This window comes from Vidua chalybeata, chromosome 13 (genome assembly GCF_026979565.1).
Source record: "Vidua chalybeata isolate OUT-0048 chromosome 13, bVidCha1 merged haplotype, whole genome shotgun sequence".
Lineage (NCBI taxonomy): Eukaryota > Metazoa > Chordata > Aves > Passeriformes > Viduidae > Vidua > Vidua chalybeata.
The window spans coordinates 1,869,359-1,884,822 of record NC_071542.1 but is presented as its reverse complement, the minus strand read 5'-3'; the positions used below and the strand labels follow the sequence as shown (position 1 = coordinate 1,884,822).

At 49.0% G+C, this 15,464-nt stretch overlaps 1 protein-coding gene across 2 annotated transcripts in view; it reads right to left on the bottom strand.

Annotated features, from left to right (window-relative positions):
• The window catches only part of EDC3 (enhancer of mRNA decapping 3), a 30,032-nt gene that overhangs the window by 4,552 nt on the left and 10,016 nt on the right, over positions 1–15,464 (bottom strand). For both annotated transcript variants that reach the window (XM_053954433.1, XM_053954434.1), the window contains exons 4-6: positions 12,015–12,350; positions 2,055–2,208; positions 365–582 (exon numbers count right to left, since the gene is read on the bottom strand). In XM_053954433.1, coding sequence (XP_053810408.1) covers positions 365–582; positions 2,055–2,208; positions 12,015–12,350 — 708 coding nt within the window. The remainder of the gene's footprint in view (positions 1–364; positions 583–2,054; positions 2,209–12,014; positions 12,351–15,464) is intronic.

Below are 15,464 nucleotides of genomic sequence, written 5' to 3'. Positions count from 1 at the left end.
GAAGAAGCCAGCCCTAGAGAAGCCACCCTGCTCCCCCTGGAGAAGCCAGCCCTAGAGAAGCCACCCTGCTCCCCCAGGAGAAGCCACGCTGCTCCCCCTGGAGAAGCCAGCCCTAGAGAAGCCACCCTGCTCCCCCAGGAGAAGCCAGCCTGCTCCCCCAGGAGAAGCCAGCCCTAGAGAAGCCACCCTTCTCTCCCAGAAGAAGCCAGCCCTAGAGAAGCCACCCTGCTCCCCCTGGAGAAGCCAGCCCTAGAGAAGCCACCCTGCTCCCCCAGGAGAAGCCAGCCTGCTCCCCCAGGAGAAGCCAGCCCTAGAGAAGCCACCCTGCTCCCCCAGGAGAAGCCAGCCCTGCTTGGCCACTCACCTTTGACGCTGGACACCTGCTGGCCTTGTGTCTTGCTGAACAGGTTGAGCTCGTTGGTGATGGACTCCAGCATCTTGACGAAGTTGGGGAGGAAGAGGATGACGTGGACGTCGTGGTTGGAGAGGTGCCGGCCGCAGCTGATGCCCTGAGCACCCTTCACGTGGGGGCCGCAGAGCAGCGCCACCGTGGGCCGCTGGTGCACGTTCTTGGGGTTCAGTCTGAAACAGAGGCAAAAAAAAAAAGGGACCGTGAGCAAACCCCAAAGTCTCCTACCTTCTTCCTGCATGAGAAAAAAAAACTTTAAAAAAAAAAAAAAAAATCAGTAAGATGCAAATTGCCAGGTGTTCTGCAAATCTGCCACCGCTCTCCAAAGCAACCCACATCCTTTTGTGGTGCTGATGCTGCTCTGCCTGCATGTTCAGAGAAGCTCAGACTTGTTTGGGTGGAAGGGACCCTAAAGGTCATCCTCGTGAGCAGGGACACCTTCCACTACCCCAGGTTGCTCCAAGTTCTGTCCAACCTGGCCACGGACACTCCCAGGGATGGAGCAGCCACAGTTGTGCCAGGGCCTCAGCACCCTCACAGGGAAGAATTTCTTCCACATATTTGACCAAAATTTCCCCTCTTTAAGCTCCTGACGAACCCTCTCTGGCTTCCTCATAGGCCCCTTCAGATACCTGAAGGTTGCTCCAGCCTTCTCTTCCCCTTCTCTGCACCCACAGCTGAGAGCACAAGGTCCCAAGGATTGCAGGAGAAAGCTAAAAATTTGAGGTGAGCTTCCCCATCAGAGAAGTCACAACTAAAAAAGAAGAAAAATGATCCCTACACCCTAAGCTTCATCAACTGCACAATAAAGTTAATTTGGCCTGGAAGGCATCAGGGCTTGCAGCAGGAATTTCAGCTGCCTGTGTGCCATCAGTCAGTGCTCTCCATAAAGTGAGCAGGTCTTGGTAAAGAGCTCCTGAATAAGAGAGCAGGTCCTGACAAAGAGCTCCTGAATAAGAGATCAGGTCCTGACAAAGAGCTCCAGAATAAGAGATCAGGTCCTGACAAAGAGCTCCTGAATAAGAGATCAGGTCCTGGTAAAGAGCTCCTGAATAAGAGATCAGGTCCTGACAAAGAGCTCCTGAATAAGCTGATGGAGACTGAAGGGTTACCTTTCTTTTTGAAAGCAAATAATCTGGAGCAGCTATCAACAGCACAAAAACACAGGTGCAGTTCCTGCCCACAGCAACAGCCACGGAAGCAGAGCTCTTCAGGAGTCAGCAAAAGGGACTGAGTGCACTCCAAAGCTGCTGCAAAGAGCAGGATGTGCTCAGGTGAGCTGCACATGCCTGAAAAGCTGAGTTAGCCTTGCAAAAATCCACACAGCATTGTCTTCATGGGCTGCTTTTATTGACAGTGAAGCTGTGACACATTGAAATTTTATTGACAGGCTGAAATTGTAATGTGCCACATCAGCAAAGGGAAGGCTCCTTTCTGTGCAGAAAGGAGCTCATCACACATTCTGCAGTGGCTCCATCCACCTCAGGCAGCACCCGTGCAAAGCTCAGCTCCCCAGACAACCCCCAGTGAGGGGGAAGGAAAATCTCAGCTGTGCTTTGTGTGTGAGCCAAGAGCCAAAAGTGGCAGCAGGGAGCTGAGAGGGCCCTGTCAGCCCCTTCCCTCCCCCCAGAGGCCCCAGCTGTACCTGTTGGGCCCCCCCAGGAGGCTCAGGGCCATCTGGCTGGCACACACCCCTGTCATCTCCAGCCTCCTCTCCAGGGTCAGCCCGTGCTTCTCGGCCACCGCCAGCAGCTTCTTGTGCAGCTCGTAGGACACGCTGGGGACCACCAGCCCCGAGTCTGGGGGGCAGAAACAGGGGAGGGAGGCACAAATGGGGACAGTCAGACACCTCAGAAGAGTGGCAGGGAAAAGGCTTGTTAACTGCTCACCCACGTTCCTTCCCAGGCCACCAAATGAATCCAAATTATTCTCAGTGAGGCAGAGACAGCTTAACACAAGTGCTGGCTTAAAATAACACTTCCACAAAAGTTCTGTGGGAAATTTTAGTAACACGAGGGCTGAGAAGGCCTTTGGGACTTACAGATGGAGTATTAAGGTTTTTCTTAATGGTCTCCAGGCCAACAGTGTTTTAACCCACCAAAAAGTGGCCCTGAACACTGTGAAAGTCAGAAGAGCAGCTGTGAAGTGCCAGAAGAAGCCTGGATGTTTTATGCCTCCTGACACTGGTCCCCAAAATCCCAAGATGACAGCAAAACAAGCCATCCCACATTTGCTGGTAGGTGTTCCCATGCCAGAAGGGCTGCTCCAGACCCAGCAGATGGATCACAGCACACAGAGGCAGCAGGGAAATGCTCAAAGGATAAACTCTGCAGAAAAACACCTGCCAGGTGCTCTGGAGAGCCTGGGCTAGCGAGCTGGGAAATGCTCCAGCATTTGGACCAAGAGAAAAGCAACAAGAGGGGTTTTGTGAAGTGCTGGGAACTGCCCAGCCTGGCCTGGGACACTTCCAGGGAAGCAGGGGCAGCCACAGCTTCTCTGGACAACCTGTGCCATCCCCTTAGGGGATGGCCCCAGAGCTGGAGCACAGCTGCAGCACGAGCAGCTCTCAGCTCCTTCTCTTCCCAGGAATGCCAGCTGAGTCCAGCAGGCAGCTCCCACCCTGAACAGGCAGAGGAGCTGCACCATGGAGCAAAAAAGGCTGAGGATTAAAAGCAGTGCCTGCCACAGGAAACATCAGGGCAAAAAGTGGGAGCTCAGTCCCTCCATCAGCATCTCTCCTCCCAGCTTCCCCAGTGCTCTGCAGCCCTGGGTCACCCTCACACTCCCCCTGGCCCCTCTGCCTTTGCTGACAGTGGCCCCCTGCGTGCTGCTGGTAGCCCATCTGGGCTGGGGCTGCCTGTGCTGCTGGGAAAGAGCTGTGGGAATGTGACAGGGCTGGTGGAAATGCAGAGGGACACGGGCAGTCAGGCAGTGCTCGTGCATCCACCCCGGGAGCAAAGCCAGCCATTCCTCGTGGGCTGGGCTCCTCTGCACACAGCAAACACAACTCTCACAACCAGGGGCCAAATGAGAAGAGCAGCGTGGATTTGAGCTGTGAGCAATTATCTGTGCTGCTGTATTCCCCCAGGCTGCCCCAGCCTGCTGGGTTACAAGATGTGGCTGGGGTGTGTATTCTATTGCCATCTGATAGAGCTGGGGCAGGTATCTGCTGTTCATTGGGCAGTTTTCTTTATCTCTTCCACAACCAATCCTCCCTCCAGGAGATACCTTCTGTTCATGGGCCATTAATTATTAATTATCTTCTGTTAATGGGCCATTGGGTGTCCCCTGCACCTGATAAAATTCCATCATCCCATGGGGAGATGCTCTGCCCAGGGGGAGGAGCCAAGCATTCCTACCTGGATACAATCTGAGATTTCGGGACACCACAGCAGCCTTTGCCCACTGCGTTCCCAGAGGAGCAGCTTTCTGCCCCACTGCATTCCCAGAGGAGCAGCTTTCTGCCCCACTGCATTCCCAGAGGAGCAGCTTTCTGCCCCACTGCATTCCCAGAGGAGCAGCTTTCTGCCCCACTGCATTCCCAGAGGAGCAGCTTTCTGCCCCACTGCACTCCCACAGGAGCAGCTTTCTGCCCCACTGCACTCCCAGAGGAGCAGCTTTCTGCCCCACTGCGTTCCCAGAGGAGCAGCTTTCTGCCCCACTGCATTCCCAGAGGAGCAGCTTTCTGCCCCACTGCATTCCCAGAGGAGCAGCTTTCTGCCCCACTGCATTCCCAGAGGAGCCCAGGCCCATCTCCAGCAGCCCTGGAGCTTCAGAGGAAAACTGCAGCCTTGTCCAGGGTCCTGCTCCAGCAGAAGCACAGCTGGCACTGCAGGAGGGCTGAGCCCCCATGGAATGGCACTGCTGCCACCTCCCTGACCCACAGGGTGTTCTCAGGGCATGTTCTCACTCTGGCAGTGTTGGTTTGTATCACTGCATTTTATTTTATTTTTATTTTCTTCGCTAATAAAGAACTGTTATTCCTGCTCCCATATCTTTGCCTGAGAGCCCCTTAATTTCAAAATGACAACAATTCAGAGGGAGGGGGTTTGCATTTTCCATGCCAAGGGAGGCTCCTGCCTTCCTCAGCAGACTCCTGTCTTTTCAAACCAAGACACCAACCAGCCAGCCAAGCTCCAGCAGAAATGGGAGGTTTTGCACATCCTGGGGTGTTGGAACCCTGCGTGCTGAGAATTTTAGATTTTCTCTGTTGAAAGACACAGACACTCAAGAGAACACTACATTTGACCTCAAGCTGTAGAAAAGGTTTCCAAAATTAATTGATAACAGTGAGATTATAAGTGTGTAGTTCAAATAAAAGTGTGTAATATCTCATAGTAAAAAACTGAGAGTTTTAAAGTTTTAGTTCTGAGTTTTTAATTTTAAAGTCTTAGTTTAAACTGAGAGTTTAAAGTTTTAAAATATAGTAATATATTAGTTTTAATATACAGTAATATATTTTAAAATATAATAATATAAAGCTAATATAGAACTTTTAAGGTTGTGACTAGTCCTTCACGAATTTCAGCAGTATTATATAATTGAACAGAAAAGTCCACATTACAACTAATTACACAAGTAATTAGTTATTAAGTTAAAAGCAAAAATAATTCAAGTGTCACTTAATTAGATAGTTTTTCCTTAAAAGACCTTGTAGAGAGATTCTGAGCCATTTTATAACTTGTTAATGAAATGCTGTAGAACTCACAGCTTGTAAGAGTGCAATATAGATAAAAATTAATAAACATCTGAGTCCAAACACAAAATACCATCGCTACATATTTAATCCCAACCCAACCAAAACAAACAAAAAAAACCCCCACAAAAAACCAAACAAAACCAAAAGAAACCCAAAAACACATAAAAACCCCACAAAAACCAACCAAAAAACAAAACAAAAACCAAAACAAAAAAAAAACCCACCAGAAACCCCAAAAATACCCCAAAAAAACCAAAAACATCCAAAAGCCCCCCAAAATACCTAAAAACCCCTCAGAAAAAAAGCCCCCAAAACCTCCCAATCAATCAAACAAAAAAACCATGAAAAACATCCCAAAACCCCAAAAAAAGCCCCAAAATAACAAAACAAAAAAGCCCAAAAACCAACAAAAATGCCCAAAAAAACCCCAAAAATCTAAACCCCAACACAAAAAAAAAACCTCCCAAACCCCCCAAAAAAACACCAATCAACCAAACAAAAAAAAAAACCCATGAAAAACATCCCAAAACCCAAAAAAACCCCTAAATAACAAAAAAAAATCTAAGTGTCACTCTGCATGTCACAAAATTGTTCAGTCTATATCTGCCTTGTGGTTTTGTTTGGTTTTTGGTTTTTTTTTTTTTTTTTTCCCAGGCAGCTGTAAAATACATTTATTTAACATTAAAAGACCTGGGCTAATTTATTTTATTGCCTTCATTAGCAAACAATAAAAAACCAGAAAAAAAAAACCAACAAAAAAAGCCCCCCAAAAATCTAAACACCTCCAAAAAAAAAAAAAAACAAAACCCGGCACGCCAGTCTAAACCCTGCATGCCAGTCTAAACCCTGCATGCCAGTCTAAACCCTGCATGCCAGTCTTAAACTCTCCATGCCAGTCTTAAACTCTCCATGCCAGTCTTAAACCGTGCATGCCAGTCTAAACCTCTGCATGCCAGTCTAAACCCTGCATGCCAGTCTAAACCCTGCATGCCAGTCTAAACTCGGCATGCCAGTCTAAACCCTGCACGCCAGTCTAAACCTCTGCACGCCAGTCTAAATCCTGCATGCCAGTCTAAACCCTGCATGCCAGTCTAAACCTCTCCATGCCAGTCTAAACCTCTGCATGCCAGTCTAAACCCTGCATGCCAGTCTAAAACCTGCATGCCAGTCTAAAACCCTGCATGCCAGTCTAAACCCTGCATGCCAGTCTAAACCCTGCACGCCAGTCTTAAACCCTGCATGCCAGTCTAATACCTGCATGCCAGTCTTAAACCCTGCATGCCAGTCTAATCCCTGCACGCCAGTCTAAACCCCTGCATGCCAGTCTAAAACCCTGCATGCCAGTCTTAAACTCAGCATGCCAGCCTAAACCCTGCATGCCAGTCTAAACCCTGCATGCCAGTCTAAAACCCTGCATGCCAGTCTAATCCCTGCATGCCAGTCTAATCCCTGCATGCCAGTCTTAAACCCTGCATGCCAGTCTAATCCCTGCACGCCAGTCTAAACCCTGCACGCCAGTCTAAACCCTGCATGCCAGTCTAAACCTCTCCATGCCAGTCTAAACCTCTGCATGCCAGTCTAAACCTCTGCATGCCAGTCTAAACCCCTGCATGCCAGTCTAAACCCTGCATGCCAGTCTAAACCCTGCATGCCAGTCTTAAACCCTGCATGCCAGTCTTAAACCCTGCACGCCAGTCTAAACCCTGCATGCCAGTCTAATCCCTGCATGCCAGTCTAATCCCTGCATGCCAGTCTAAACTCTGCACGCCAGTCTAAACCCTGCACGCCAGTCTAAAACCCTGCACGCCAGTCTAAACCCTGCATGCCAGTCTAAAACCCTGCATGCCAGTCTAAACCCTGCATACCAGTCTAAACCCCTGCATGCCAGTCTAAAACCCTGCACACCAGTCTTAAACTCTGCACGCCAGTCTAAAACCCTGCATGCCAGTCTAAACCCTGCACACCAGTCTAAACCCCTGCATGCCAGTCTAAAACCCTGCACGCCAGTCTTAAACTCTGCACGCCAGTCTTAAACCCTGCATGCCAGTCTAAACCCTGCATGCCAGTCTAAACTCAGCATGCCAGTCTAAACCCTGCATGCCAGTCTAAACCCTGCATGCCAGTCTAAAACCCTGCATGCCAGTCTAATCCCTGCATGCCAGTCTAAACTCTGCACGCCAGTCTAAACCCTGCATGCCAGTCTAAAACCCTGCATGCCAGTCTAAAACCTGCATGCCAGTCTAAACCCTGCATGCCAGTCTTAAACCCTGCACGCCAGTCTTAAACCATGCACGCCAGTCTTAAACTCTGCACGCCAGTCTAAACTCGGCACGCCAGTCTAAACCCTGCATGCCAGTCTTAAACCCTGCACGCCAGTCTTAAACCATGCACGCCAGTCTAAAACCCTGCATGCCAGTCTTAAACCCTGCACGCCAGTCTAAACCCTGCATGCCAGTCTTAAACCCTGCACGCCAGTCTTAAACCCTGCACGCCAGTCTTAAACCCTGCACGCCAGTCTAAAACCCTGCATGCCAGTCTAAACTCAGCATGCCAGTCTAAAACCCTGCATGCCAGCCTAAAACCCTGCATGCCAGTCTTAAACCATGCATGCCAGTCTAAAACCCTGCATGCCAGTCTTAAACCCTGCATGCCAGTCTTAAACCCTGCATGCCAGTCTAAACCCTGCATGCCAGTCTAAACCTTGCATGCCAGTCTAAACCCTGTATGCCAGTCTAAACCGTGCATGCCAGTCTAATCCCTGCATGCCAGTCTAAACCCTGCACGCCAGTCTAAAACCCTGCATGCCAGTCTAAACCCTGCATGCAGCCAGCTCAGCCCAGACCTGTGTCCCCTCCACATCCTTCCCTCAGCCAGCAGCTCACACCTCATGCAAGGATCAGCCTTTCCAGGGAGGCAGTTTTTGCCAAACAGTTGCATTTCCCAGTAAATAGACAGCTCAACAGCAGCCAGCCCAAACCACTGATGATGTATTTAGGAGGGATTCACATGTGGAGTCCCAGGGATGGACTTAGCTCAGCCACAATCACCTGGTAAGTTCTATCAGCTCCAGGTTTTCACTTTTGCTTGGAGCAGCCTTTACCATGGGCTGGCTGCCACCAGTGGGTTAATCTGAGGCACTGATGAAGTGGCATTTAGCACGCCAGCCCGTCCTAATTGCTCCCTCTCAGGAGCAGGCTGAAATGCCAGGAGAACTTCCCTTCTCTGCCCTCACGCAAGGTCCAACCAGTCAGACTGGCTCATCAAAAGCAGGCCCAGGGAGTTAAATAAACTCTGGCAGAGAGCAATCAAGGAGGCGACGTGTAAACCCACAAACAATAACACCACTGCCACAAAACTGAAGCTCTGCCAACTTTAATTATGTTTGCGTTGGACAGGGCATCTTTATTGTTTGCTAATGAAGGCAATAAAATAAATTAGCCCAGGCATTTTAATATTAAATAAATGTATTTTACAGCTGCCTGAAAAAAAAAAAACCAACAAAAAAACCACCAAACAAAACCACAAAGCAGATATAGACTGAACAGTTTTGTGACATGCAGAGTGACACTGGGTGGATAAAAACATCCCAAGCCAGCAGAAGTTAAAGAATGACGAGTTTTTCCCCAAACAAGCCCTGTAATGTTGCTGGGATGCCCAAATGCTTCCCAAGCCTGCAGTGGCAGGGAAAAAGGAGAGGGCTGACACTAGAGGAACTCAGGTGTTGGATCCCATCTTTTCCCTTGGCCGTTTCAGCAGCTCTCTAGTTCTCAGCTAAAATCAATCCAGGCACTGGCTCAGGTAGAACTGGACTCAGCACCTCCTGCAAGCTGTCCTGACATCATCAGCTCTTTCCTTTGGCAATGAATAATCCCTGGTCCCAACTCCAGGTCCAGAGCCTCACAGTGTGACAGTCTGGAGCTCTTGGCCACACCAGGCACAGGAGACATTCCCTGCTGCCTTCTGCTGGTGATAAAGCTGGACCCACCTGCCTGCAGACTCAGCCAAAGACATTCACTGCCCCTCAAACAACACGACCTTAAGGGCTGCTTTTGTTAATCACCATCATTGTTTTTAATTACAGCAAATCCCACCAGAGTTCTGGCTGACCTTCCAGTGTGAGCCTCTCCCAGCATTAGTGCACAATTCCCTCCAGCTGAGCAAAAAACTGCCCGAGGGACAAAGGGACTCTGCCCCAGGCCTACTCTGTTTGCTCCTGAAGCAAACTCCAGGAGAGTGAAAGTTTTCACCCTCCTCAAAGCAGCCCAGAACACTTCACACATTCAATATTCACATCCAGCCATGAAGGAGCTAAAAAGAGGAGAAAAGTCAGTCAAGGACAAGGAAATGAAAAGCCTTTCCAAAGGAAAAGCCACACTGTGGGCATCACCCTCAGAGCACACCCAGCCTCTGATCCTGGCACAAAGCTCTGCCTGCTCCTCTACCTCCTCATTGTGAAGGAAAGGGTTGTTTGAAGAAGAGACCCTCCTGCAAACTCCTCTGAGCTCCAACACTCCTGCACAATGTTGGCTCTGCTGAAGGACCTGCTCCCAAAACACAGAGATGTTCAAACACAGCAATTCTACTGCCAACAGGAGGAACAGAGACAACACACATTTAAATTCTCTGGAAGTAGAAAAAGGCAGCTCACACCTCATGCAAGGATCAGCCTTTCCAGGGAGGCAGTTTCTGCCAAACAGTTGCATTTCCCAGTAAATAAAGAGACAGTTCTACAGCAGCCCAACCAAACCACTGAAGACTGATGATGTATTTAGGAGGGATTCACATGTGGAGTCCCAGGGATGGACTTAGCTCAGCCACAATCACCTGGTAAGTTCTATTAGCTCCAGGTTTTCACTTTTGCTTGGAACAGATTCCCACCTTCTTCATTCCCTGCTCACTTCTAAAACACAGGCTTGTTTTAGAAGTGTTTTACTTGACAGCCTAGCTCCACAAAACCAGCTCTCAGAAAAGCATCCCAGTAGACTGAAGTGCTTAACCTACACACACCAAGTTCTTTCAGTCAGCAATAAAATCCCAGGCTGGAAGTCCTGCAGGTGAGTCTTTTGGGGAATTCAAAAGACTGACTCAAAACTGACATCAGCAGTTTGGTTTTACCTCTGTAAAACCATCCTGGTTATTCCCTACCTCCATGGCATAAAAAAGCAGGCAGGGATCCAGAGACAGAGATCCCACGGTGCCAAGAGCTGGATATGAACTCCCTGCCAATCCCCAGCATCAGTTTTGTGCTGTTGCAGCAGACAGAGAATCACTGTCTCACTGTCTCTGTTAACACAATCATCTCTCAGACTGGCCCAGGGTGAAAAAAAAACAAGAGAAAGAAGTGCTTTGTCATAACTAGGAAGTGCTTTTTGCAAGGAGAGCTTCCCTTAGGAAACCAGAGAAAACTCTGCAGGGAGAATCCTGCCACAGACACATCCAAAACCAAAAAGGCTTTTGGAGCTCTTGGCACTCATTTAATCATACCAGCTGCTCTCTGAGCCACTGAGAGGCAGGCTGCCTACAGCTCAGCATCCTCCTTCCAGCTGCTAAACAAAGCATTGGGAGTGCAGCAAACAGGATTGGGTTTCCATCCCTGAATTTACTCACTGCTGCTCAGTGCATGGTGGTTTTCCTCCCAGGAATTCTGCTGCTAGAATCCCCTATCAGCCATCCCGCTCAGATTGGCTGCCAAAAGTGGCTTAGCTTTTGTTTCAGACTAGACATCCACAGAGGCCCTGTCTCCTCTCAAACAAGCCAACTGGAAGATGGATTGACAAGTATGAAATTCGAAAAAACCCACAAGATAGACAGGAAACCACACAGAAAATGAAGAGGTGCTTATTCACACAGCACAGGGTAATCAGTGTGGCTGCTTCCACAGACAGATGCTGAAAGCTTGGGGAGATTTAAAAGCAAGAGGTTAAATTAAGCAGAAAAAAAAAGCCATTAATCCTGAACTCTCACTGCTGCCTCAGGAAGTCTTAAAATCATGAAAGACAAAGCACTGGGGGAAAGTCTCACTGCATGTTTCTTTCACTTTTCCTCGAGGATCTCTGCAAACACAACACTGAGCTGCTACAACCCACTGTGTTTTCCTCCCATCCGAGAGCAGAACGGGACACTAGGAAGAGGAATGACAGAAATGGAGCACTAGGACATTGTTATACGCCAGAACCATTAAAAAAAAAGGGACTTTTCACAACTGAGAAGCAGCAAATCATTACAAATCCATCAGCTTCCTTCGCTGAAGCGTTTCACACCCCAGATGGAATTTCCAGGCAGAGGACGAATGACAGCCCAAGGAGCTGCTCACACTTCTGCTCAGGCTACCAGAATATCAGTTGGTTTGAGTCCCTGCAGGAAGAGCTAACATCTGATTTTATTCTGATGTGAAAAAGAAACGTTCCTGGAATGCCAAATTTCCTTCACTCACTCATTTTACAAGTGCTTAAAATCAAAGGCAAGATATCCCAAGGAGACTAAAGTTACCTGGAATTTGGACTAAATGTGCCATAAGTCCTTTTTACATGAAGCATATTTAAACCCACCCAGAAATGCCAAGGAGTGCCAGAAGCAGAGGAAATCTCCTGAAACCATGAAAGCACAAATCCTGAGCCCATCCCTCTGTCCCTCTCCTGAATCCACGTGGGTTCCCCAGGCTACTGAAATCAAAGCAAGGACTCAAACACCTCTTACTCAGTTCCCAACCATCAGCTTTGCTCCCTGCTGGAGCAACACTTACTTTGCTGCCCTCTCTGAGTATTTATCTCAGAAAGGCTGTGTGTGGACACGCAAATCCAACCTTACGTGAACCCTGCTTGGAGCACGTTAAGCTGACCCCTCGCAGCAAAAATCCACCGTGTGTGGCCCCAAAGGCAGCAGTTTGGGTCCCTGTCAGGAACATACCCGTGCAGAATTCCTTGTTGGGGTTCTGGGGTACCACAATCCTCCTGTAGACGATGGGCTCTGACTCCAGGATGTTCTCGTCGTGCCGGTAGCGGGCGGGTTTCTCGCTGGGGGTCCCTCGGGAGCGGGTGCCGCTCCTCCTCTCGTAAGTCTCGATCTCCTCAAACACAGCTGCCTTGTCAAAAAGGGCCAGGTTGCCCTCAAAATCGAAATCAGTGTCTGGGATTTCATCAATGTCGTCCCCAAAGCACTCGTCGTCCTTGCTCTTCATCTGCCCGTTCTTCAGGCCGCTCTTCTTCGGGGTCACCTGGTTCGGGTGGCGGCTGCTGGATGACCCTAAGCCAAAAGAAAAGCAAGCTGGAGTGTGTCCTAAAAGGGAAAAAGGCACATTTTGTGGGAAAGGGGAGCTCCTGCTTACAGTCCCCTCACTCAAAGGGTACTCACCACGGAGCTCACCCCTGGAGCTGGCATTACTCACGCTCAGCTAAGCCAGCAGAAAATAGAACATCAAATAGAAAACAGAACAGCAATAGAAAATAGAGCATCAGCAAAGAGACTTCAGGGGCTTCCCACCAGCCAGGTTAGAAAAACAGGCTTGCCCACAGTAGCAAAAAAGGTGTTTCTTCAGGTTTGATTTAATCCCGGTGCCACATCAGTGACAAGGTAATCAGCTGTGACCTAGGAGTTTTCCTATGTTTCAGGCAGGTGTGTGACCCAGGCCCTTTTTTGGAACTCCTCTAAATTTCAGCAACTACTGTCAGTGTTTTCTTCCCTATTAATGATCTTTAAGGGAGAACTTCAAACCCTGAAGGTCAAACCTTCAAACCTTCAAACCCTCTTTTTCCTCAACCTTGATGTAATTTCTGTGATATGACACACACAGTTCATTGCCTCATTCCTGTTCCACTCTCCTCCTTACCCATTACTTTGTGTTTTGGAATACACTTCTTTCCAATCACAAGTCATTGGGAAAGCCCACATTCTCTGGAGTGAGACTGATGAAAGTCTCCTCCTTAGGCCTGGAGATGAAGAACTGATGCAAATATACTATGATGGGGTCAACATATCCTTTACTTGCTTATTTCTTCCTTTGTCCTTCAGGTCCACACACTATTGTTCTGTTTTTCCTTGCCAGTGTCACATTTGCAATTACTAGAAAATATTTCAGGCCAATTCCTGCAGTTACAGGAATCACCTACAGTGTCCAACAGATGGAGTAAGTTATCAAGCCAGAGCTCTTGTTCTGTTAAACCATTTTCTGTTGTTTAAGATAATCCCCTTTGTGAGGGATTTATACAAATGAGTTGGAGAGAATCAGTTCGATAACACAGAAACAAAGAATTTCAAGCCATCCAAGGAGATTTTCAAACACCCCAAAAGATTTGCAACAGGCACAAACTCCACCAGCACCCTTCCTGTTCCCTTACAAGTCCAGTTTCAGCATGTCTAACTCCAGTCATGCTGAAAATGTGATTTGCTGGGGATGAGTACCTGGTTTATTTCCAGGCAGAGACGCACTGCCCCAGCAAGGATTTATTTCAGACAGTGTGGGGCTTGGTTTTTCTCAAGAACTGGTTAATAACTAACCTGAAAGCTTTCCCAGTCCCCACAGCAAGATCCTAAATCTGCCAGGCCTTGCAGAATAACCACTCCCCATTAAGAAAAAAAACCCAAACATCTTTCTCAAACGATAATGCACCTTGTGTCTTGGAAGGACAGACAGCAGAATTTCCAGCACTGTGGGGACAAAACAGGATTTAGGAGAGGGGAAAGGGTAAGGCTTCCCAGGAAGGAGTTTCAGTAGGCACACTGCAACCACTCATTTATGTGCATGGTTTTGAAAGCTTGTGGTACCAACTTCCACTCTGTCCCAGATGAAGAGCTCCCAAACCAAAGGTGACACAAAGCTGGACAGGATTTGGTTTGGAACTAAACTGCCACTGCTGGAATCACAGCCACAGCTGGTGCTCTGAAGGAGGAAGATGAGGAATGCAAACACAACAGGCCCAAGCTCTCCCAGCATTCAGGAACTGCAGCTCAAGCAGAAGCCAAGGGACGCTCAGGGTTCAGGTGGACAAGCTGGAGCCTGCACTGCCACAAAGGCAAACCCCGCCTGCTGCTCGTGTCTGTGGCAAGAGTTTGGCCAGCTCAGGCTGTTCCTGTCACACTCCTTGCCAGACCCCTCTGCAAACAGCTCCACACTCCCCTCAGCTGCCCCAAAACTCAGAGTGGCTGTCCAGTGGGACAGGAGCAGCTGATGTGAACATGGAATGCTGATGGAATAAAGAGTTGCACCAGAAAAGCTGGAGAACAATGGCTGCAAAGCTCCCTGCAGCCACAAAGAAAAAGCCAGGAGCCCACCTCATCAAAACTCATCAAAGACCCACCCTGAGCTCTGCAATGCTGCTGACCCACACAGCTCTGCCCTGGCTGCTCCACAGCCCCCTAACAGAAGTCACACAGAATGTGGCACAGGGCTCCAGCGAGCTGGGAGCAAAGTTAGGAGCTGTTCCTCTTCAAGCATCGCCTTCTAAACTGGAAAAGTGACAGCTGGTCCTGCTCAGGGAAAAGAAAAGAGGCAAAAAAAGGGCAAGGGGAAGAAAGCAAAGGCTGCAGAAAGGCAGCTCTCCTATTCCAGCTGCTTCTGGATCACAGCTTCCAGTGCTCTGCCCTGCATGAGGAGAGCTCCACTCCAAGCTGGCACACAGAAAAGCACTTCCCTCACAAGATAAACAATCCTTCCCGGTCTTTTTTTGTTTCTAAGAAATAACAACCCTTTCATGTACAGCACACAAGCAAACAAAGTCTGCAGCGAGCTGGCTGCCTTCCTGAGAGATCCCTGTGGGAGGCTTTGCTGCCAGCCCTGGCACCACGAGCCCGGTGCCAGCACGGCAGCAGAGCCATTGTTGGGAACCTGCGCTGGTGTTTGTTGTTTATTGATTCCTGTCACACCAGGGCTCCAAAAGGGAATTCTGGCCCTCACTTGGCACGCTAGAGGCCAGCAAGAGGTCAACTTTCAGCTGTAGGACCCAAGCTCTGGATGACATCTCAGCCCATTCTTCCCTGCACTCCTGCACAAAGCCAGGCCCAATTCCATCCCCCTCCCAAAACTCACCCAGCTCTCCAAATACACACATTTTACAGGGTAGGACATCCCTTCTGTACCTCTTGTATTCCAAAATGAACCCAAGCTAACAATCTACACCTAGGACCTTGCTCAGCCTGCCTCAAAGCCTGTAAAAGTGACCTGTTGTGCTCATGTAAACCTAATATGAGTTGTCTGTGGGGTGAAGTTGACAACTCCTAACTCTGCTCACCCCAAATCTAGCAGACATCCTGGAAGGGTTAAAAGTATCCCAGTTGGTGGTGGGGGAGAAAGACTTCCAGAGGTCTAGGAATTTCTCTCCAAGAACACAGCCTTACACCTGTTTCACTGGCCTGGCCCACCTT